A 23,631-nucleotide genomic window follows, 5' to 3' on the forward strand; every position below is an offset into this window, starting at 1 on the left:
AGTCCTATACATTCCACGAATTGAATTGTCACAGTTTGTATACCTGAAGTGCTTAAAAGTATTTCATTAAAAAAAATAGTAAACAGAAAAACATTACCTTCGCACAGAAATGGAGTTGATGAAAAGTGCGACGCCAGACATTTATCGGATTGAGTCATCATTAGATGTTCTAAAGCATCCATCGGTCGAAGCAATGAGAACTGGCTCTTTTTTATAAGGCCTAACATTGCTGAATCAACGCCGTATATTAAGCCCATCGGTTTGGTACCAGCCTGCAAATATAATATATATGTAAGCAGTTAAAATAATCTTTCCTCTTATATTTTTTAAATACAATTCAACCCGAAGTCAGTTATATAAACAGCCTATTACCTAAGATATAATAGGGTAATAATAGGTAATATAATAGGGTAACAGGTAATATAATAGGGAAATAATAGGTAATAAGGTACTCTATAGTATCTTATAACAGGTACAGCAAGGTAAATTAAAAGTTTAGATAACTGTAGTATGTCTGTAAACGATTTCCGAGCTGAACTGTTGAATCACTTTAGAATACATACAGAATATTGTAATTGGGTTACAAAGGCATGTTGTATTCTTAAGAGGCCTAATCACTGCAAAATTAAAATACCGCTAATTTTACAGTAATTATGTGATATCTTCAAATAGAAATGTGGAACAAACGCGCACTACACAATATTATTTTACATGAGATACCGTTATCACGAGTCAGCTAGCAGATTTCCGTTTGCAACCATTTAAAAATGCGAAAATAAATGCCGATTTTCTAAATGGCTGGAAATCGAAAGCAGATAAGTGAGTTGTTATAACGCTATCTCATGTAAAATAATATTGTCTAGCAAGCTCTTGTTCCACTTTTCGATTATCTTTATCTATTTGAAGATAGCACACAATTACTGTAAAATTAGCGGTATTTTAATTTCGCCGTGATAGGGCCTCTTAAAATAAATAAATATATAAGAAAAAGACGATATATTTACTGAGTTCCTACTGATCTGAACAAATCTATTTCCCTGACTTCCTCCTGACTTTCCCTGACCTTTGATAGGAAACTCCCTGACTTTCATGGCAGGTGTCGGATGACGTTAATAATATAAATAAGGAATAAATAACCAAGAATATTTATATATGGTAACATTTATTCTATAAAGACAAATAGTAAGCAATTGTTCATACGTATATTCCACTTACCTCCCATAAAAATCTGAGCAACGTCCATACTGTGATGATTAATATGTACTCACAAACGTTTGACAATCAATTACTCTGAATATACGATATTTTTTATAATTCATTTAACTGATAATAGTTGGCTAAGCTGAAATTGGTGTACAATTAATGTTAGAAAAAACATATTTTATAAAATTTCCCTGACTTTCCCTGATTTCCAGTCTTTTCCCTGACCTGCATATTTTTTTCCAAAGTTTTCCCTGACTTCCCTGACCTGCATAATTTTTTCCAAAGTTTTCCCTGACTTCCATGACCAGTAAGAACCCTAATTTAGAAACAACGTACATAATGCAGCAATAAAGTTCCAGGATTGAATATTTTCCAACCAGAGAAGGCGATCCATCAGAGGAACGATACCAACGCTACAAGCTCACACATATCTGTTGAGCAGGTAGAGAAAGTTCCATCAAACTCCTGACAGAAGTTGAGTAACGGAGTTTAACAGTGCTACACGCTGCGCAGTAACTGTTTCGTTTGTTAAATTTTAACATCCTTTTTCAGCACCGAAACTATATCAGGGTGTCTACTAAAATTCCAAAATGAAATTTCGTTACTTTTTCGTGACCTTTTCTTTACCAAATCATAAAATTTCCTATTATTTTCAAGAGCGAATTTGGGTGCGAATTAGGCCGAATTTTACCCCATGCGATTGAAACATACTTTGCTTGCGATTTGGTAGCGTTTAAAAGCCGACCATAGATATTTTTGGTGGTGAACTTTGACATTTTATAGAACAAAATTTTCCAATCTGTACTTAAATTTGAACAGTTAAAAAAAAATCGTGATCTAAAAGCTAAATTTCGTGACTTTCATGACCATTTTCTGATTTCGTGACTCTTTCGTGACCGATAGACACCCTGTATATGAGACGTGGATCTACAGCTTAATTTGGGATCCGAACCACATGAGCTCCTGCCGGGAACCGAACCCGGGTCTTCCACCCCTATTTCGTATTAGATAATAACTAACTAGGAGGTAAATAAACACATTGCGTTTCATGTATTTGCTTTCATATTGTCGGCAGATACTTTTATATATATATATATATTAACAACTATGTTATGCACAAAGTAATAATTTTCAAATTAAACAGCAAGGATGATTGCGCATGAATATAACTCAAGGAACCTACGTAAATTTGTAGAAATCTAGTACACATAAGAATCTAAATATTTTCTTACAAAACTTAAATTTCTATTGCATTTATATTGCTATGGCAGTCGCTGGTACTCTTTCTTTTTTCAGATGTACTCTAAAGACGTGTAAATCTCAACCAAACACAGATCGTTCATATAAAGTTATTATAGATCCTTCAGCTCTTAATCACAAGCCTACAATATAGTGTCATTGAATTGGCGGTGTTTCCGAAAAACAGCAAAAGAAGAAACAGACGAAACAGACAAGATCTGTTCAAAAGACCAAACAAAATGACTGAGATAAATGAAATAATATCTAAGTTTTACGTCCCACGGTTATGCCGTCTAGGATAAAGGAGACGATGATAATGAGAAGTGAATGAAATGGTGGAATGGAGAAAGTGGCAGGAAACGGAAGAACCCCGAGAAAATCCAAGCACACGGTGTTTGTCCAGCACTAAGCTTACTTGGCGCGAGCTGGGATCGAACCAAGGACCCCACGCACTAGAGGTGAACGCTCTACTACTGATCTACCGCGGCCCCTTAAAAAAATAATTTCACAGAATCTGTCGAATCTTGCTGTTTCTCATAATGAACTTAACCTCTTCTGCTGCTGGTAGTAATCCCACGTGGTGTTTAATAAATCCATGTGGTGATGTTTACAAAAGTACACGGCATTGTTTGTATACAGTAGCACGCGGTACATTACCATATCCAACACTAATTCAAAAGTCTCATTTCTTATGGCACAAAGAAAAAAGATAAAAACGAAAAAAAGGAGAATGAAAATCTTTTGGGATGTTTCAGGAAATAATATAATTTTTATTTACTGTTAGTAGATATGTGTGCAACCGTATCAATTACTCATATGTTATAAATTTCCTTACCTGCTGATACTGAACGACACAGGAATAGAATCTGGCCCAGCATCTTGTGGCGATCTCCCTATATTCATCGTGAGATAATTCATAATCTGTGGCTTCGTTTTGAATCTCAGCCTCCACAGCGGCACGAACTTTCTCTTTGAGAACATTAGCTGATGGCACCGGAGTCCGAGAATCGGTCGCTCCACCTACCGAGCGGCAGTAAATCTGAAACATACCAAAACGTAAACATTCAAAGATTTTTTTTTTTAATTTTTACTGTATTCACATAAATATCTTGACTTTTCTGGGATAATGCGCAGTAAACTCACAAGAAAGAAACTGCTTCTTATTAGTGCACCTTTTTCTACTGAATAAATGTGCACTCTACATACTAGCATACCTTTATATTATCAGCTGATGCTGACGAAGAAATACAGGGTGTTTCAAAAGTCCCTTACCACCCCTTTTAAAATCCGACGGATGTATTTATATGGAACCTAATGTAGGAAATATACAATAGGGCTAGGAGCAAACTTTTTGGATGATGGTTCGCGGATGGCCGCCATCTTGAATTTCATTTTTTGTTTATTTCAAAAGATAGGTGGGTCATGTGATACATGACCTTAGGCTAGAATTTGTTCAGGTTATCAAATATGAAATCAGATTTCATGTATCTTTATTTGGTGAGAAGTTATTCCTCCTTATTTGGTCATTATTCCTCTTTTCACAGATGGTGAAGCATGCCGTTGACAACTGAGGAACGCATCCAGATCGTCAAACTCTGGGGTAGGTGAAGTGTCCGTGTAGTAGCAGCCGATTTCAATTAATTTATCGTTTGAAATTTAAAAAAAAAATGAAAGTCAAGATGGCGTCCGTCCATGACCCATCATCTAAAAAGTGTGCCCCTAGCCTTATTGTATATTTCCTACATTAAATTCAATATAAATACATCCGTACGGATTTTAAAAGGGGTGGTAAGGGACTTTAAGAAATACCCTGCATATTTCCGCTCGGCAGAACGGAATACGTATGAAAGAATACAATCAACTTTTAAAGACAAAAATATAATGACGTCACAGACGTCCGCTACAAAAGTACAATGAGCGAAGTGATATATGCAATATACGCAAAATGACAAATACAATACGCAAGTTATGAAAAACAATTATGTTTCGGCATAACAACGTATCATGTCTTTAGGGCATGAACAACAAAGAGCTAAAATATAAACCTAGGATACAAACTACCTAAGTACACAAGGCTAGCATAAATCACTTATTCATTTTTAAAAGGCTATATTTTCAAAAGTATTACACATACACATGAAGGATATATGGAAAGAATCACAAACTCACCAAGTTTATGCACCCTATACAAATGTTCAATATGTGCCCCTCTGGTAACACGACAGACGACACACGCCGAGACGATACTCGAGCTCATTCCGTACATTTTGTAGCATAGTCCTGTCAATTCTCTGCACTGCAAAACTGATCCATTCTTTGAGCTCGACTAAGGATTGTGGTAGTGGGAGTACGTAAACAAAGTCCTTAGCGTATCCCCACAGGAAGAAGTCGCAGGGCGTTAAATCAGGAGATCTGGGAGGCCAGGGGAATAAAGCTAGGTCATTCTCACCAATACGCTCAATCCAGCAATGCGGAAGTTCACTGTTTAGGTATTCACGAACTGGGATGTGCCAAACTCTACACAATACAAACTTGGTGAATCTGTGGTTCTTTTCATGTATCTTTCATGTGTGTACATGTAATACTTATGAAAAGGCTACATTTTCAAATTGCTAATCCCTTAGATTTAACAGATAATCACCAATATTAAGAATTTAAATACCTAGATTACAAAGTATTGACTTAGTGTCTACAATATTAAACAATTAAGTACTAAAAATATAATTATTTAAGGGTACATGACCGTAGGTTTGCTTTTCGATTTGGTCGTAGCGAGTTCAGTCGCTCGGTGTCCTCTACCAAACACGGCCAGATTAAAAACAGTCATTTCCATTTAAAAACAAACGTAATATTCCGGGATCTAGTGAGTTATTAGAAGTTAAGTTTATTGTCGAGTTAAGTTGAGCTGAGTTGATTTTAAGTTTAACGTCCCTTTCAACAGCGAGGATATATGAGACAGGATCTACTGATTAACGTGGAAAATGACATGAATTTTTTTGAATTTTACGTCCCACGGTTATGCCGGCTAGGCTAAAGGAGACGGTAAAGATGAGAAATGAATGAAATATTGGAATGAAGACAGTGAGAGGAAACGGAAGAACCCCGAGGAAACATACGCACACGGTGTTTGTTCACCATAAAGTTCACTTGGCAAGAACAGGATTTGAACCCGCGACACCATGCATGATTAACGTGGAATCCGAACCACATGAGCTCCCGCCGAGAATCGAACCCGGGTCTTCCACGCCAAAAGCGCGTATGATAACCACTTGGCCGAGAAGGAGGTCAAGTTTATTGTCGATTTAAGTTGAAACTAAGAAGTATTTGTATGTTTAACAATTAAGTTTAGAACACATTTTCCTAAGATGGATTCCCTAGGTAGGCAGGAAGGTAAAAAGCATGTAGGCCTGACTACACAAACAATTCAATTTTATTTATAGCCACATCAGTGTTCGGCGACATGGGCACTTTTGGGTTAGAAGGATAGTACCAGTATGGTAAAAGCTTCGTTTGATCGCTTGTAAAGTATTGCATTTTTTTTTATTATTATTTTTTTATTTTAGTATATTATAATATTTACCTAGATGAAAGTCGATGGAAGACAAGGAACACAAACGGTCAAAACTGAAAAGAATATTTTAATAATATTGAAATATTAAAGCTGGACTCTTAGGAGAAGTTTCAGAGTGGTCCTGTGAAAGTTCAGATATTTAAACAGTGCATTTTTTGATATATATATATATATATATATATATATATAGTTTTTATTTGATACTTCTATACTATAACGATTGTTACCATCTGTGTGTAGAAGTTCGCAGTCGATGCTTTAAGAGAACGCCGCTGAAGAAGATGGAAGTCCCCACTGAAAATTTGGGCAATTATTAAACGAAGACGTATTGCAAGATTAGTCCAAGTTAATATACCTTAAGGGAAAGACTACTAAAAATGATACAAAAGCTAACCATTTTTCTTTTGCCTGTTTTTCGTAAGTGAAAAGAGATAATGAAATGTAACTTACCACATACATAGGTAATTTTATTCTACACCCGAAAATACGAATCAAAAGAATTTTCAGTGTTGGCATCCATAGAAATTACAGTGTGGCTACAATATGAATTACCCAAAAGTCTACGTTAAGGCAATGACTAAAAAATGAACTCACCGGTAATTGATAACTTATCATGTTGTTTTGGTTCCTTGTTAACTACTAGTTAAATAATATTTGTATTTATTTTGTAATAAACAGAAAGTTATTAAAATTACACTCTCTGTTTATTACGAATATTATAACAGAATAGCATTATCTATTATTGTGTTAAGTTACATTTCATTATCTCTTTTCACTTACGAAAATCGGGCAAAAGAAAAATGATTAGCTTTCGTACTATTTTTAGTAGTCTGCTGCCTTAATAAAGTAAACTTACACTGAGTGCCCTTTGGATGACTTCTAGAGCAAACTGGCCTGGTTGAAAAATATACGAAATGCACGCTTGCTGTGGATCTTCCAGGGGATCAGAAGATATAAAATCTCTGTCAGGAGGTGACTCCAGCACTGCAGGCTGCCATCCTGGTGGGAAGGCTGGATTACCATCTATTCGAATATTACTCACAACTACCTCTCCTTGCACTGAGTACCACATGGCCCACAGATGGCTTGGAGTCAAGATGAAGTTCACTAAATCATACTGAAAAAAAAAAAAAAAAAATACACGAGTTAGTTCTAACATTCCAACATTATGTCAGGTTCAGACATCAATTTTGGTTTAAATTAAATGAAATCTTTAAGTTTTACGTCCCACGATTATGCCGACTAGGCTAAAGGAGACAGTGATGACGAGAAATGAATGAAATGCTAGAATGAAGAAAGTGGGAGGAAACGGGGAAACTCCGAGAAAATCAACGAACATAATGTTCGTCCACCACAGAGCTCACTTGGCGCGAGCTGGGATCGAACCAAGGACTCCATTCACCAGAGGTGAACGCTCTACCACTTAGCCACCGCGGCCCTACATCAATTTTGGGTTTTAGTTATTAGTATCATGATGGTTTGAACTTATTAGCAAATATATATGGCAAAGATTCTTTGTTATGCACTAGAACAACGTTCCGGAACCGGTGTACCGCGACACGCCAATATATCCTGGCAAGATCTTGATTTAGCACCAATAATAATAATAATAGTGGTGGTGGTGAAAGTCTTACTTCAGAGAAAGAGGTTCTTTCTTCGTGTAATTTGTTGTAAGTAATTACAGTGGACTCTTTTTAATTCGATGTCCAAGGGGACACGAAAAAACTTCGAATTATCCAACAACATTCATTTTCACATATATAACAACAAAGAAACCAAAGTACTGTGCATCAAAAACATATTTATATGGTGTAGACTTTATCTTTAAAGCAGCTTATTATTTGCGTGATCGAATACCGCAAACTAACAAACGACATTGACTCCACATAATTCAAGCTACGAGTACAATGGAAAATATATTTACGTACAACACTACAACATACATTGAATAGCCGAAACAATTAAACACCTGTAACAATTTGAATATTCTGTTCTCACTTTTAAGAAGTCGTAAACCTCATTTGCTTAAATTTGATTGTTTTTGTACGGTCAATAAATCTAGAATTTCATGTATTGCATGGAATACGATATTAATAACATTTGGCTGACTTTATCAATAATTCATCTTAAATTTTCAACCAATTCTGAAACAAGATGAGATTGGCACACGTTCTCTATCTTTACTTCTTCCCCAACTCACCTTCATCTTTATCATTACATAGATGTTCTATTAATCTTTTGTATTACTCTTCCCTATGGCTGCATCTGGATAACTGAAAACACGTTAAAACTGTATTCCTCTGTTTACATCTGTCCAACATAAAAATTTTCAACTCTATTTACTTCGAATTATCCAAAACATAGGTTCAAAAGTTCGATTTATCCACGATTTTTTACTATCGTTTTCAATACAGTTTTCAAGGGGAATGGACTTCTGTTCGAATTATCCAATTAACGAGACTCCACTGTATTTATTTCAGTTCTCTTTAATTTAGTAGAAGCAAGATCTTCTGTATAAAAAGAAACCTCATACGATTGAAAGAAACGAAACTACATCAAGATCATATACTACATACAAATATGAAGGATAACGAGAAGTATACGCAAAAGATTCACCGCAAAAAACTAAAGAAAGTGCTTTCGGAAAACTCTATTTCTTCTTCAGTCTAGGTACAGTTCGAGGAGGATTTTAAAACATGGGAGAGAAATGTGGATAGGTAAAAAAATGATTAAAAGCAATTAACAAATACGAAGTACAAATTTTCTTGTGGGCAATGAACTAATATTAATAATTCATTAATGATAATTATATTCATTATTATTCAATAATAATTCAATGAACTACCGTATTTACGCGAATCCAAGACGTCCTCAAATGTAAGATGATCACCAATTTTTGAAGGAAAATTTTTTAAAAATCCTCGAATGTAAAATGCATTCTTGCCGAATGAAAAAAACCTACATTGCATTGATTTTAAAGAATGAAAAAAAAAAGATTAATAAACATAGGAAAACAAATAATGTTATGGGAAAATAAAGAAACATTGAACTTACTGTTGGAATTTACGGTATATTCATGTTCATCTGCTGGTACTTTTTTTTTTTCTAATGTAATTACGGGATAACACTTGTTTGCGTCAGGTTTACAGGAATCCATTATCGGTATAATCTGATACCAGTATGTATATTATACTGATATATTACGCCAATACATACATACATATACATGTAATATTTATATATATATATATATTATTCAGCAATTATTTAAACTTGTTTCTGTTCTTCTGATTTGCACTCACATTCGCAAAAACAACTCTGACACATTACTGTTCCTCATCGGCATCACTATCTTTTCCACTTTTGATGGCCAAATACACACAAAATACACATTCTTTACAGAATCGTGACTAACGAGATTAGCAATTTTGCCAGAACTCCATCTAATCTGGCCTAAATTTGCGTAACTCAAATCTAAGACGCATCTTTGGAGGCAAAAAAAAAAATCGATAAAAAAAAGTGCGTCTTAGAATCGCATAAATACGATAATTAATTTATATCACTTCATTGTCCACAAGAAGATTTGTGCTTCGCATTTTTAAAATCCTTTTAACCATTTTTTTTACCTATCCACATTTCTCAGCTATGTTTTAAAATCCTTCTTGAACCGTGTCTAGGCTGAAGATGGAATAGAGTTTTCCGAAAGCACGTCCTAGAATAACACTGTTTTTTTCCGTTGAGTACTAGCCTTTTGCTTATATTTCTGCTAAATATTATCACCGGTCACAATACTATGATATGAAGGATACCAGTTTTCAAAAAAAAAAAAAAAAAAAGCATTTTGGGTAAATTATATTAATTAGCTGTAGTGTTGAACTTATCAGTAATTGAATTAACTACAACATTAGAAGAATGAATAGAATAACACTTACGTCCGGAGCATAAACCGTGAACACTTGTGTTAACTGATACACTCCATCCACGAGCTGAGGTTTTAACACAGAGAATTCACACTGATTAGCAAAGCACAAGAAAGCGCCTAAATATAAGTCATTTCCATTTTTCCCTATTGCCTTACGAAGCATGTGGTTTTGAGCTGCAAAACAAAAGGGAAAGACAATGATGTAGAGAATAGTATGAGTAAATTGGTAAACAACAAAATCTTCGATCTCTTTAATGAACACATTCCTTTGAAATATGTAACATTTCCTAAAGTTTAATATCCCGAAGCTATATGGAACGCAGTTTGATCTTTGTGGGAAAACATGTCGTTCGCTATCCCAAGTTCAACTTCATACAAACACAAATTAAACTTCACACACTTACCTTCGTGTTCCCTGAAGACATATAATACATAAACATCTGCAAATTTCAAGAACATTTTTCTTTTTCTTCTGGCAGTAATAATCACCATCATCATCATCATAGGTATTCTGCTTTTATTGGCAGGTCACTTGCCGCAGCTGAGAAGCTTCCATGCTCCACGGTCCTCCGCTAACCTCTTCGTCTTCGCGTATGATCTTTCTGTTTTAATATCATCCATTAATTGTAGTCTCCTTCGCCCCCTCCCTCTTTCCCACCACCATACCCTCTAGGACGTCCCTCATGATACAATCTCTTCTTAGGCAATGTCCCAACCAGTTTCTCTTCCTCTTCCTAATACTATCTAAAAGTGTTCTTTTCTCACCCACCATTTCTAACACTTTCTCATTCGTAAAGAAGCGAAAGAATAATCTCTGGCAGTAAAGATTGCCAATTTTTCACATGTTTTGTATTGCTTATATATAGTATGTGGCAAAAGAAACAGTACTGAAATTCGCGTACGGATTGCGCGCAGGTGGAATGTGGTATGAGCTGTGAGCGCTACATGTGTGCTTAGTTGTATGCCTTCCTTTAAGTAACTATCAACACAAATATTTACCATCAAATTGACTATAAGAACCAAGGATGTTATAAAATAGAGGATCTGCCCATACAACAAAATCGTGTAGACATACGTCACAGCTTCGCCACACCTACTCTGCCCACTGCGCGCCACTAAGATCGCAATGTTTCGAGCCAACAATCATGGCAGAAACGAGAGTAGCCAATCAGACGTGCCGGTTTAGATGATGCTCAGTCAGGGTGGCCACTCATTTGGAATTTCAAAATTCCCTGACTTTTCCAGAAATTTTCCCGGTTTTCCAGAAAATTTCTAGAGAAATATAAAATTGGTATATCATTGTTTTTCAAAGCTTAAACAGAAGCTACAAGTGAAATGCAATGTGGACTAGAGGATCATCATTAAAAAAAGAATCACAAAAAACACTAGCGAAGATATATAGTCTAATTTTAATCACTTACTTGCCTAATTTTCAATTCTCCTGTGTGTTTCCACTCCACTGTAACCAACTGCTGCACAGAACGAGAAGAGGAATGTCTATCCCTATCGCTTTCCAACCTTAAGCTTAATACTAGTCACAAAAGTACACACACTTACAGTCCACTACTAAAACACAAATTACTGGAACGAATACTACTTTACTGAAATGTTTTAAAACCTCAAATCACAGACTTGCAGTTCACTAAAATCAAACTGAAGTTAAGACCACATTCACTTAAATGTTTTAAGACCTCAAACCAATAATCTCATCATCAATTGCAGACAGTTTCTCCTTGACATCATTCAACAACTTCATTTTCTTCGCCTCGAGTTCAATAACTTTATCCTTAATAGCATTTCTATTCTTCTGTTTCTTCTCTTCCTCTTCTTGATTCCTCAGAGACTCAACATATACTCCATGAGCATTGCGGGCAGCATGGACAACCCTCTTTGTAATTGGAAACTTATCAATACCACCCACAGCTGAAATTTTATCATGTACCTGCCTGAGTGCAATTAGACTCAACTCGTATTGATATTCAATTAAACATTCTTTGTTGATTGAAAATCCCCTCTCCACACTAGCATTTCCATGAGATAAAATGAGGAGAAATTTCACAAAATCAGTCATATGTATTGAGCATACGCCTAAATGCAGCATCTCCATCCAATGGTCATCTAATCTCTTACTTTTCCTGTCATAAGTCCTCATTGCTTCCAATACAAGAGGATTTTTAGCAAAAACTTTGAATTCACCTTGGATTTCATCAGCTAATGTTCCTGAAATCCAATTCTTGGATACTACAATTTCTAGGCAATTGGACAATCTCTTTGCAGCTACAGTGTCATCCATAACAAACACACTTGGATCCAGGAAAGAAATTGCTCTTGTCAGGTTGAATTTTAGAGGTGACCTGCCCATTATTTTCAGTATGAATTTCTGACATCCTGCGCGACAGTCTTGTCGAAATTCAAGAGTCTGTCTATCCGATACGGTATTGGCTTTTCGTATAGCATCCTTTGATGTGTACCCAATGTTTACAAACTTGGCTGGCTTTAAGTTTTCGCTATTATTGAAATCAATCTTAACCAATGGCCGGCCTTCCAAAACACTATCTTTCACAAAACGACCTGCAACAGACAATACTATGGCCTGGAGCGAGTTGTAAAGGAAAGGAGCTAATGGAGCTTCTCCCTGAAATTCACGCAGGAAAGGTTCAACAGTTTTTGCTAATGTTGTGAGAAAGCCAAGTTTTGCACCAAACAGGCTATCATTTGTGAAATGTCTTACAGTATCAAAGCTTTTGCACTGTGGTACTTTCTTCTCATCAACAGACCACTGTACGTATTTCTTTACGTTCGGTAATATTTCCATCGCCCGGGAAGCAACGTCTGAATTTTCTGTCTATCTAATGCTGCAAAATTTTTTCGGAAACACAGAAGACCCTGTGCATCTTATGTAATCTGCACGACGAGCTGGAACGTCTTTGAATAAATTATAAGACGCCCTTAGGAATTCTTCTAATTTCCAACCTGTTGCTTGCATGGCAGCTTTAAAAGCACAATTCATAGTATGCAGCCCACAACTTCCAATATCAAGAAGAATTGGATCTGAAGGTGAATTTGCAAGATCTTTCTGCAGGTCACTTAAAAATTTGAAGTCAACATGTGAGCCATCCATCGAAACTTGAACAATTTTCTTGAGGTCCAAGCCTAAGATACCATTCTTGAAACTAACCTGAATGTCTGCTGACGTTGAATGTCCGAGGAACACTGAATTTAAATATCTTGCTGACACTTGGTTTCTTTCATTGTCCCAAACCGAATCGTAAGGTCCATTTGCTGCTTTTGCGAGACTTTGTTAAGGCTTTCATCAAACCCAGTAACATAATGCTTGCAAGCTTCTATTTCTTTGAGAAGATCACCTTTAAAAAGTCGTCCAAGACCATGAACGATAGTATAAGCTAACTTGGTACGTTGTAATTGCATCTTACTACAAATTTCGCTATCAGGGAACATTAGCTTGAAATTTGTTGCCAGTCAAGAAGCAGATCGGAATGACAAGTGTTCCATTACTGCCTGCAAACACCACAGAACTTCAGCTTTAGTTACTGACTCAGACACTAGAAACGACTTCATAACATTAACATGTTTATTTTTAATAGATTCTTCGGAAGCCACCAGCATCTCTTTACTTACAACCAGTTCTTCAGCGGGACAAGAAGGACCTGGATTCTGACCACTACATTCCACTGCATTCTTTTGCTGACAAAAAGTTGTTATCGGCCGAGTTACTAGAGAGTTCTTCACAGCTGCAGTGTGTTTTTTGCCTTCCATGTGGCTAATAATAGCCCGTTTCCCCATGTTGCTGAGGCTAAAAGTATTTCTGCAAATCTTGCAGAATGCAGCATTCCTGTTGTCCTTCACAGCAGAAAGCCACAATGAGAAATTTGGGTTGGACAGCCAGTCGTTCGAAAAAGTAGCTTTTTTGGACATGATTGAGACGCAAACTGAAATGAATAATAATAATAATATGAATATGAGTGTACAATTCATTCACATCAGAAATTAATATATATAACAACATCAATAAAATAAGTACACTGTCTATTGTTTCTCATTGCTCAACGTTGTTACTGAATTTGGTATACCGAAAGTTAGTTAGATTAATAAGATGTGTTTAAGCGAATCCCAAAGCAAAGTCCGCGTAGGAAAATACTTGTCCGCAAGCTTTCACGTTGAGAATGGCCTGAAGTAAGGAGACGCTTTGTCGTCATTATTATTCAACTTTATCCTGGAGTATGCTATAAGGAAATTAAAGGATAGCAACCAGGGCCTAGAGCTAAAAGGTGTTCACCAGAATATGGCATATGCCTATGATGTAAATCTGATAGGGGAAGATAAAGGAACAATAGAACGAAATGCAGAGATTTTATTAAACGCTTGCAGGGAAATGGGGTTAGAAGTAAATACAGATAAAACTAAGTACATGGAAGTTCGCCGGAATCGTGATAATGCAAATTGTGAATACGTCAAGATTTGGTACCCGTAGCTCCTTTAGCTTGTAGTCTGAATATTTTGGGTACAGATAGAAAGACAGACACGCGCATTAAATATATAGATGAGGCTTGTTTTGCAAAAGTTATTTTGAAACTGGGAATTAATTAACAACTTATATTTTTAATTCTACGCATGCTATTATATGTTATTACTGTTAGAAAGACAGTAAATACTACAAGCTTATGCTGCGACATTTAAAGAAATACTTTTGCAGCTTCCCGAAACATGTTCGTTGCCATTAGGTACAATTTTCACTTTCTTGGAATACATCAAAACTCAACAATACTTAGAATCACTCCCCGCTTCAGTTAGGTAAAATAATTCTAAAACCTAGAATTATGTTGAATTCACTAAATTTAATTGTATATACAAAATTGTAACCCTAAACCAGTGGCGTATGCTGGGATTGTGACTTGGGCTATCACTAGACCTAGCAGATCCAGACAATAAGGCTAGTTGATTAAATGTTAACTTCACTAACAGTGGAGTCTTTTCTGTAGTTGTTTTATTACACATTTCGAAGAATTAGCACTAGCAACTGTCTAGTTCACTTTAGATATGGGCTTCAGTGATAGCTTTGATAGCCCACAATATACGCTACTGCCCTAAACTCGTATATTACACTGCAAAATAATGCCGCGTCTTTAACGTGGGAGACCCGGGTTTGATTCCTGGCGGGAGCTCATGTGGTTCATATTCCACGTTAATCAGTAGGTCCATGTCTCATAAAGCCTCACTGCTGAACGGAATGTTAAACTAAAAAAAAATCAAATCAAAATATCCCTTACTAGTAGAAAGAAGAAAAGACATTTTAGGAACTGTCGATTTTTGTGCAATTAAAGAATAACTTGTGAAGAGTGTTTCTTCCAGACATGTTTTTTGGGGAGCACTGCCCCCTGAAGCTCTGAGAGTTCCCCCCGAAAGAGACCAAAATAACAGTCTATCATATAAACAGAATAGTACCTGCAGAGCCCCTCCGGAATACTAAGTGTGCCCCCGGAACATTGTTTCTGAAAAAAACACTGCTTGTGAAGGACTTTTTTTTTTTTTTTTTTCGAAATTCTATCTCAATTAGTTCCAAAGCGGCTGACTAACATATCGAGCCCTTGTAAGAAGAAATGAAAGTACACTCGAATTGTGGCGTGCTAATAGGTTAATTTTTGAGCCATTTTTCGTGGCAATTAAAACGCAATTCTTGTAGTTTTCTTAACTGCACAGGAAGACAACAAATACGTACTCACGGAGCGGCTAATATTTTATGGCACCATTTTTATTCTATGAACCGTTAATACATACAAAAACTTTATATTTTCAAAGGAAACTATATACATTAATGGGTCCTTTCAAAAAAGTGGGGGTAACTGCCCCCCCTCACCCCCCCTAACGCCGCCCATGAATCAGCCATCCGTTATTCTCTTTACATATTTAGAAGCGAATAATTTATATAGGACGAATCAACATTTACGCAATGTTACAATCAATATGCATGCTTATTTCCTCAGACCAAAACAAATCTGTACTAGAATTTAGGATCGGAAAATCGAATGTAACGGAAACTCAAATACGAATACGAACAATGCGCGAAAAGGTCGATAAACGGCTCAAAATTACAGAAAATAAATCCAACCCATCGCAGAAATGTCGTTTTACATAATATTTACAAATCATTGACACTGGAAAAATTCATAAAAATTACCAGTGTATATTTTATCACTCCTACGGGTGGTTACGCGCATTAACGAAAACTGACACGTTAATCATACATAAGGTATACACAATAAATTCACATGCTACGAACCCGTCATCACTAGCTCAGCATATATTTCACTATGTTGTAATTGAACAGTACTATACATCAGTCACGAACAAAGGCGTCCACAGAAAATTTTGCAGGGAGGATGAAGAATACAAGCTTCCTTAATAAGTATAAACTTTTAATTTGAAAGCATAACTTCCTATTATAGAAATTATTATTAACCTATGCAATTTTCCAGAGTGGTCGACTGACCCTTCGACCCCCTCTGTGGACGCCCATGGTCATAAATATCGTGAGGAATTATGTATTTTATTAATACCCAACCCCCTTGCACGTAACTAAAAGATACCGTCTTTAATGGTCACACAGGCCTACATGAAAGAATAGTTAGGCCTATCTACATCCTTATTGCAAACAGTGTATCACAAAAATTCAGTAGGCACACCTCTATGGTTCTATAAAGTTACGTGTTTTCATTACTAACAATTCAAAGTACTTACAAAGCTGAACACAAACAAAAAATAAATAAATAAATAAATAAAAATAAAAGATAAATAAAAATAGATAAATTTATAATTTCGCTGTTGTTACAAGCCAAAATTACAAGCCACACGACGTGTGATCCCCCTCTCACACGCAAACATAAAACAGCACAATCGTGATTCGTATGTATTCTGAAATAACTCTTAATGCTTCATATATTTTTTAATAACTGCATATGCATCTATCTTTACTTACCTCCTTAATCCTCAACCTCTTAAATCCAGCTGCCGGATCACAAGGTCCAAAATACACGCGTAGCACTCTTAAATACCACACAATTTCACACAAGCACACATCGATGCGGCGTAGCTAACGTACATATATATATATACTGAACCGGATGGTTAGCGCTTGTGCGTACGATGCACGTAGTCCCGGGTTCGATTTCCTGTGGACACTCAAAAGTTTTGGTGTTGGCCCAGAGAGTATGGAGAGGACAATTATGGAGCTACCTGTATTAAGAAGTAGCGGACTTCGGTCTAGAAAGCCGGCATTAACAACTTTAGGTAGGCCCGGGTCCCAAAGGTTTTGTCTTGCCAGCAGTGGCGTGCGGTGGTTATGCAACCGGGGAACAGGTCGACATAGATAGGAAATATTGTGTAACAAAACAACGGAACTGAAGTAAATGAGCACTAATAAAATGTGCTTTTAAAAAATCAGAAAATTTTGTTTGTAGCTGATTTTTTTTAAAAGAACAGTAGTACATGCAGTAGCAGAATTGGGTGTAAAAATTAGGGGGGGGGAGGGGAATGCCATTACTTCAAATTGGTGGTCAAAAGGTCAAATATCTGTAAAAAGCATAGCCAATTAATCGTGTGTCGCAAAAAGTACTGCCGCCACTGAGTACAAATGCATGTGGAATCCACACAGTTTTTGATACCACAGAAATACACGCATTAACCAAAATTCCACACATTTTGTGGAATTCGACACACATTCGGAACTCTTCCGGCAGAAATACTCAACTACCGTTCAGCCTTTATATTAATCACGTGGCTACCAAAACGGGATGCAGGGGCGCAGCCCCGAGCGAATTCTGGAAATCGAGCAGCCATCGAACAAAACAAGTGTGTTAATTACAAAATGGTCCCGATTTCACTCCAGCTCAATTCATGGGCAGCACTAAATGACAAAAGAATACGAAGAAAGTATGCGCAGCCCAAACCAGCAGAGCTAGATAAACAAAACCTGGAAGGAAGGAGAGATCTGGGGGCGAAGCCCCCAGCGACCAAAGCTATTTTGTATATAAATAAAACGGCTAAATGGCTAGGAATACAGCAGAACGTAAATTTTCCCCCGAGTAAAAATTCCCGGTTTTTCATCAAAATTCCCTGACTTTTCCAGAATTAAAAATTTCCCTGACTTTTCCCGGTTTTCCAGGTTTTCCAGGTGAGTGACCACCCTGTCAGTTGTTTTTTGGCTTCATTGAGTTCATATGATGAAGATAGGTATGGGCAGATCCTCTATTTTATAACACCCTTGATAAGAACATTAAGAACGCTACCAACGAATTGATAGCACAGACTAGAGAAACAATGTTATGTGGAAAGTACGGAAACTAGGTTTACTATTGGACGGTGTAAAACCAGAGTGAACCAACTTCACTTTCAGCTGATTTTGAGAGATTGGTATTTTCTGATTCTTGAGTTGGCACAGTGTTTGTGCTGGCAGAATGAACGCGCTGTAGCACTCGTAAAGTGGTGTACTGTCGTGTTAAAAAGAAAGTGAAGCTTCCGGTAAAGCTCATAAGAGTGGAAACTTTATGTTTCTCCGTTTTCTACTTCCTGGCGTTTGGTTCACTCTGGTTCTACACCACCCAATTAATATATAGTATACACTCGCCCCTGTATCCTGATTATTTCAAAAGTTTATATGATTTCGATCCCCTCTGGAATCTTTTTCAAAACATTTCTCCCATCTGCACTTGCCTCCCTATATAATGAGTTTCGAGAGATATTCCTGGAAACTACCACTGAGATTTTTTTTTTTTTTTTTTTTTTTTTTTTTTTTTTTTTTTTTTTTTTTTTTTAGCGGCTTGGTGACAAGATATAATGACACAATTTGTACCAGCAATAGCTCACTAACCTCCTTGTTGGTATCGTCTTCCCGTGTCCGCCGTGTGTTCCAAAGCGTCAGCGACCATGATGCACTCATGAGTTTTACAGGACCACATTCTTATGCGAGCATCTCGAGATAAGCTGAACAAGTAAATATCCAATCCTAAAGGATGGAGAACTAAGCTCAACGGCATATCATCGCCAGAACTCTTACTCCTGAAAAGTAACGAATATTTATTGACAAAATCAATAAATGCATTTCCTGTTTAAACTATCCATTATATACTATTACAATATCATGAAAGTACTGTAACCTTAGATTATACACATTTGAAATATGCTCATGTAAAGTTCCTTTGGTGGTGTTGAAACAAACTTAATTTGTCTACCACTGTTAGCGTATAATTTTAACATCAAGGCCATCGACTTCCTAGCGATCAGAAATATCTAGTAACTGACGTAAGAATTTATATTAGTTATTGTTTTTGCTGTTAGTAAAGCTTGACGTGGTGTATTTTGTGGTAGTCAGCGCCACCACATCGTCCCATGCTTTCTGAAACGTCTTTGAATGGTTCCCAGTTTTCCCGGCAGATGGCAGCGCAGAGTCCGGCCAAGGAGCTATATACTTTAGAGAGAGGAGGAGAGCCTTCTTCTTCATGTGAGACCCGAGAGAATAACAGAAACAGCAGCAGCAGCAGCCGGGTCGGAACCCGCACCGAAGGGCACTGGAGATCAGGCTCTGAAAAGATGAAGTACCGCATAGCATGGAGTGAAACACGGGTGCGACAAGAATTGTAGATTCAGTTTTTAGTGAAGTGCAATGGGCGACTGGATATCGTGATAAGTATTCTACCTACATTATTGTACCTGTGTAGTCTGTATCCGGTACCATAGATAATTTTATAAAATATATAAGAAACGTTTATAAACCTTGATTCTTATTTCAAAAAAATATTGGAAACCACCTCACCATTCCACGCGCCATCTGCGCAACTAAGGTATATGCACCCTCACATTTGCTCTAGCGCAAATGCGATGGTGACAATTTGACATTTATACCAAGTAACGAACAAGTATGTTATTATGTTTCTAATGCAAATAAGAACAACAGATGGCAGGACGTCGACTTACGTACATGATGTCAAAAAAAATATATAGGTTCACAAAACTATTTCTGCGAAAAATAAAAGGAAATATAATACTACGAGGGTGATTCAGAAAGTAATGCCTCTAAGGTGATACCTTTATTTCTGCTTGACAGATAGCACCAATATAGGTATCAGTGGAAAGCTTGCAATATCAGCTACAAATGGTGGCATCATTTTCAATATAGTGCCCATTACGGGCACCACACTTGCGCTAACACTAAACCAAGTTTCTCATGCCGTCTGCGAAGAATTGTGGTGGCTGCTGGCGACACCATTCCCGAACTGCTGCTTCCACCTCCGCGTCACAACTGGAGCATTGGCCCTTAAGTTGATCCTTAAGTTTGGGGGAGAGCCAAAAGTCGCAGGGCGCAAGATCCAAATTATAAGCAGGATGAGGCAGAATGTCAACACCATTTTGCCAGCAGATAGGACAACTTTGAATTTTGGGGTGGAGGAGAGGACGTGTGACGGTACTCCGTCGACTGACGCTTCGTTCCCGGGTCGTAATGGTGTATCCATAACACGTCACCGGCGATGAATGTCCCTGGGCGCTTATCTTCCGCAGTCAGAAATTCAACGACAGCCCGCTGTTTTAACCTAACGTCACCACTGGACAGGGTTTGCCCAAGTGGGCCCATCCCGAAAAAACACCGAGTTTTTTTCGGGTTGGACCCACCTGGGTTTTTAAGCTTTTTCTTAGAGTGTTTATTATTATTATTATTATTATTATTATTATTACAACTAAGATGATTACACTGAAGGTGATTTTTATCAGATTTTGGACTTTTCTTGGGCGAATTTGATGCTTTCACGTTAAGGTATAGAACAACATTCAATATAAGACCTTTATAAACTTCTGAATGAACTGAATAAATAAATAAGTAAAAAACCTTACTTTAGCTTGAGATAATTATAGAACAAATTAATGTATGGATTATGGTTATAGCCAGTTTTAAGTAAAATATGCAATTTTATATTTTAGAAAATACTTTCCGTGAATAGTGTGCTCGCCGACTGGGCGATGCCGAGGGACGTTATCCTTCACAAGTTGGACGGGTTTAAAGCCAGAGGTGCCGCTATTACCAGTAAATATGTAGTACATTAGTAAAACTATTGATGGTAACACAAGTATTGTTCAGTAAAATTTGGTTTTCCAACAACAACAGTTTAGTTCAGTTATATGTTGCTACTCTTCAAATAAGCTTTCTGTAGAATCGACACCACCAATAGCGTAAATATTCTTTATAATTTAAATTTAAGAAGCTTAATGCTCGGAGTTTCGAAGACTACGTAACGCTTGCTATTTCAAGTGCTGAATTCAAACTTCCGTATTAGTGGATGTTTCGATGTACAGAAAAAAAAGGTGAATTTTCGAAAAGAAAAAAAAAACGTCACGAAAGAAGTGCTCGGGAAATTCCCGCAATTCAACGCACAAAGAGTCGCAACTGAATACTTCAGCAATAAAACTATTTATTTTACGCTGGAAGATAGTGAATTTCATTTAAGACATTTTGAAACATTTACTTTATAAAATATGAATTATATCTTTGTTAACTGTTCTAAATTAATTTTCTGGAAAGAACCGTCTTGCAACAAGTGCTCGGGAAATTCCCGCAACTGAACGCACAAAATATCGAAAGAACTCCAACAATAAAACCATTTATTTTATACTGGAAAATATTTATGTCGTATAAGACATTTTGAAACATTTATTTTATAAAACACGAATTATATCTTTGTTTTAAATTAATATATTTGGTGTTCATATTTGGCGAACGTCACTCAGGCTCCTGGAATGATTCGATCTACATGTGTTCGTTCGTCTGCCTGTACCACACATACTACAGGGTATCACTTCCGGTCTTTTAAGTTTAAATTTTCAGGGTACAGGCACGAGACACTAAATTTCTGTATAGATTTTGGCAGCATACCAACGTAAAATTTCAGAAAGGTGGCCATTCCTTTTTCAAAATAGCGGGTATCCACGCCAGAAAGCGCAATTTCTGGTCTTTTAAGTTGACATGTTCAGAACAGAAAAAATTTCAAAATGGCGGCCATTCTTTCACAACAGCAGTGAATAGAAAATTGACAATGATAATCTTGCAATATAAATCACATTTTAACGTCTTTACCTCAAAGACATTGAAATATTTCGAAAAAAGAAACCGAAAATACCCGAAAAACCCATATGGACCCAGAGGGTTGGGCTTTTTTTTTTTAAAAAAAACGGGCTCTTTCAAACTTTGCCACTAGAAGCCATGGATTGTTCCATTACTCTGGAACGATAAGACATAAAGGTGAAACAAGTGATATTTTATAGCTTAAACATCAGTGCATTAATGATAAACAGTTCAGAATGTTTGCAGTACTATTAGCCAAGTAGTGGGCTTGGAGGCATTACTTTCTGAATCACCCTCGTACAATAGTAATATTTTAGAACAACAAAAAGATTACTCTAGAATGAGAAGCTTTTAAATCCAGTGAGGCTTCAAGTATTCCCCCCAAAAGTTTACAAAAACATCTCACTGAATATTTAAAAATTATTTTGTTGATTCATTAAATAAGTCACGTATTTACAGCGTCCAATACGAATGTGATTCCTCATACATTGGGCAAACTAAATGTAATATTAACACGCGTGTGAAGGAACATGTTAGACAATCAAAAAAATCACAAGAAAAAGGCATGTCGGGTTTAGCGCTTCATCTAAAACAACATTGACATAATATAAAACAGGTGAGGGTATAGGTTCAGCAAAATCAAAAAAGCAACGGGAAATTAAAGAATCGTTCTCTATTCATAAATACAAACCTGCTTTGAACCTTGATACTGGCAACATTGATCGAGCTTGGGTACCTACCTTTGATGCATACTTTGGATCTGGCAATAGTGGCCTAACATAGACACCACGTTCTTTTTTATTCAGTTCATTTCACTCTGCTCTGTTCATCTCAGGATCTCTTTTCTGGTTCGTTACTTTTATATAGTGGTATGTATTCCTGGTTTTATTCCTTTTATCTCCTTTCCGTTTTAATCCTTTTTACCTTGCCACTGAGGGAGGAACCAGCTGAGAGTTCCAAAACGTCGAAATCTTTAAATTTTTCAAGGGAGGATTCATTGGTAAGTAGCCAATTTTTTGTTAATTTTGAATATCCCCCCCCCCCATGCGCCCATGTAATTATAAATTATTACGTTGTTTCACCAGACTTATTTTTGTTGTATAGGAAAGAGCAAGCATTAGAGGGTAAGATGGAAGTAAAGCGAGTAGGAAGAAGAGGAATTCAAATTATCGATGATTTGAAACAGAAGAAAATACTAGAAGATAAAGGAGGAAGCTGAAGATCGAGAAATGTGGAAGAAAAATTTCCAGACCTGAAGGGTAGGGGATTTCCTATTAGTTCCAGACCTGTCAACAGGCGAAATACTTAATAACAGAAACGACAACTCATTAAATCGTTGACAAAACTACCAAACTGTGCATCGCACTTCTTCTAAGACTAAGTTTTCCGTCGCACGGTTATACCGGCTAGGCTAAGGAGACGGTGATGATGAAAAATGAATTAATTAAATGGTGGAATAAAAAAAGTGGGAGAACCCCGAGAAAACCCACGCACACGATGTTTGTCCACCGCAAAGCTCACTTGGCGCGAGCTGGGATCGAACAAAGGACTTCATGAACCATATGTGAAAGC

At 36.8% G+C, this 23,631-nt stretch overlaps 1 protein-coding gene across 1 annotated transcript in view; it reads right to left on the minus strand.

The window, feature by feature from the left end:
• Positions 1–23,631, minus strand: part of Nup160 (nuclear pore complex protein Nup160) — a 101,682-nt gene that overhangs the window by 49,343 nt on the left and 28,708 nt on the right. The window contains exons 6-10 of the mRNA XM_081742071.1: positions 18,820–19,007; positions 9,946–10,109; positions 6,870–7,130; positions 3,278–3,481; positions 98–272 (exon numbers count right to left, since the gene is read on the minus strand). Coding sequence (XP_081598197.1) covers positions 98–272; positions 3,278–3,481; positions 6,870–7,130; positions 9,946–10,109; positions 18,820–19,007 — 992 coding nt within the window. The remainder of the gene's footprint in view (positions 1–97; positions 273–3,277; positions 3,482–6,869; positions 7,131–9,945; positions 10,110–18,819; positions 19,008–23,631) is intronic.

This window comes from Thermobia domestica, chromosome 16 (genome assembly GCF_964235325.1).
Source record: "Thermobia domestica chromosome 16, izTheDome1.hap1.1, whole genome shotgun sequence".
NCBI classification, from domain to species: domain Eukaryota; kingdom Metazoa; phylum Arthropoda; class Insecta; order Zygentoma; family Lepismatidae; genus Thermobia; species Thermobia domestica.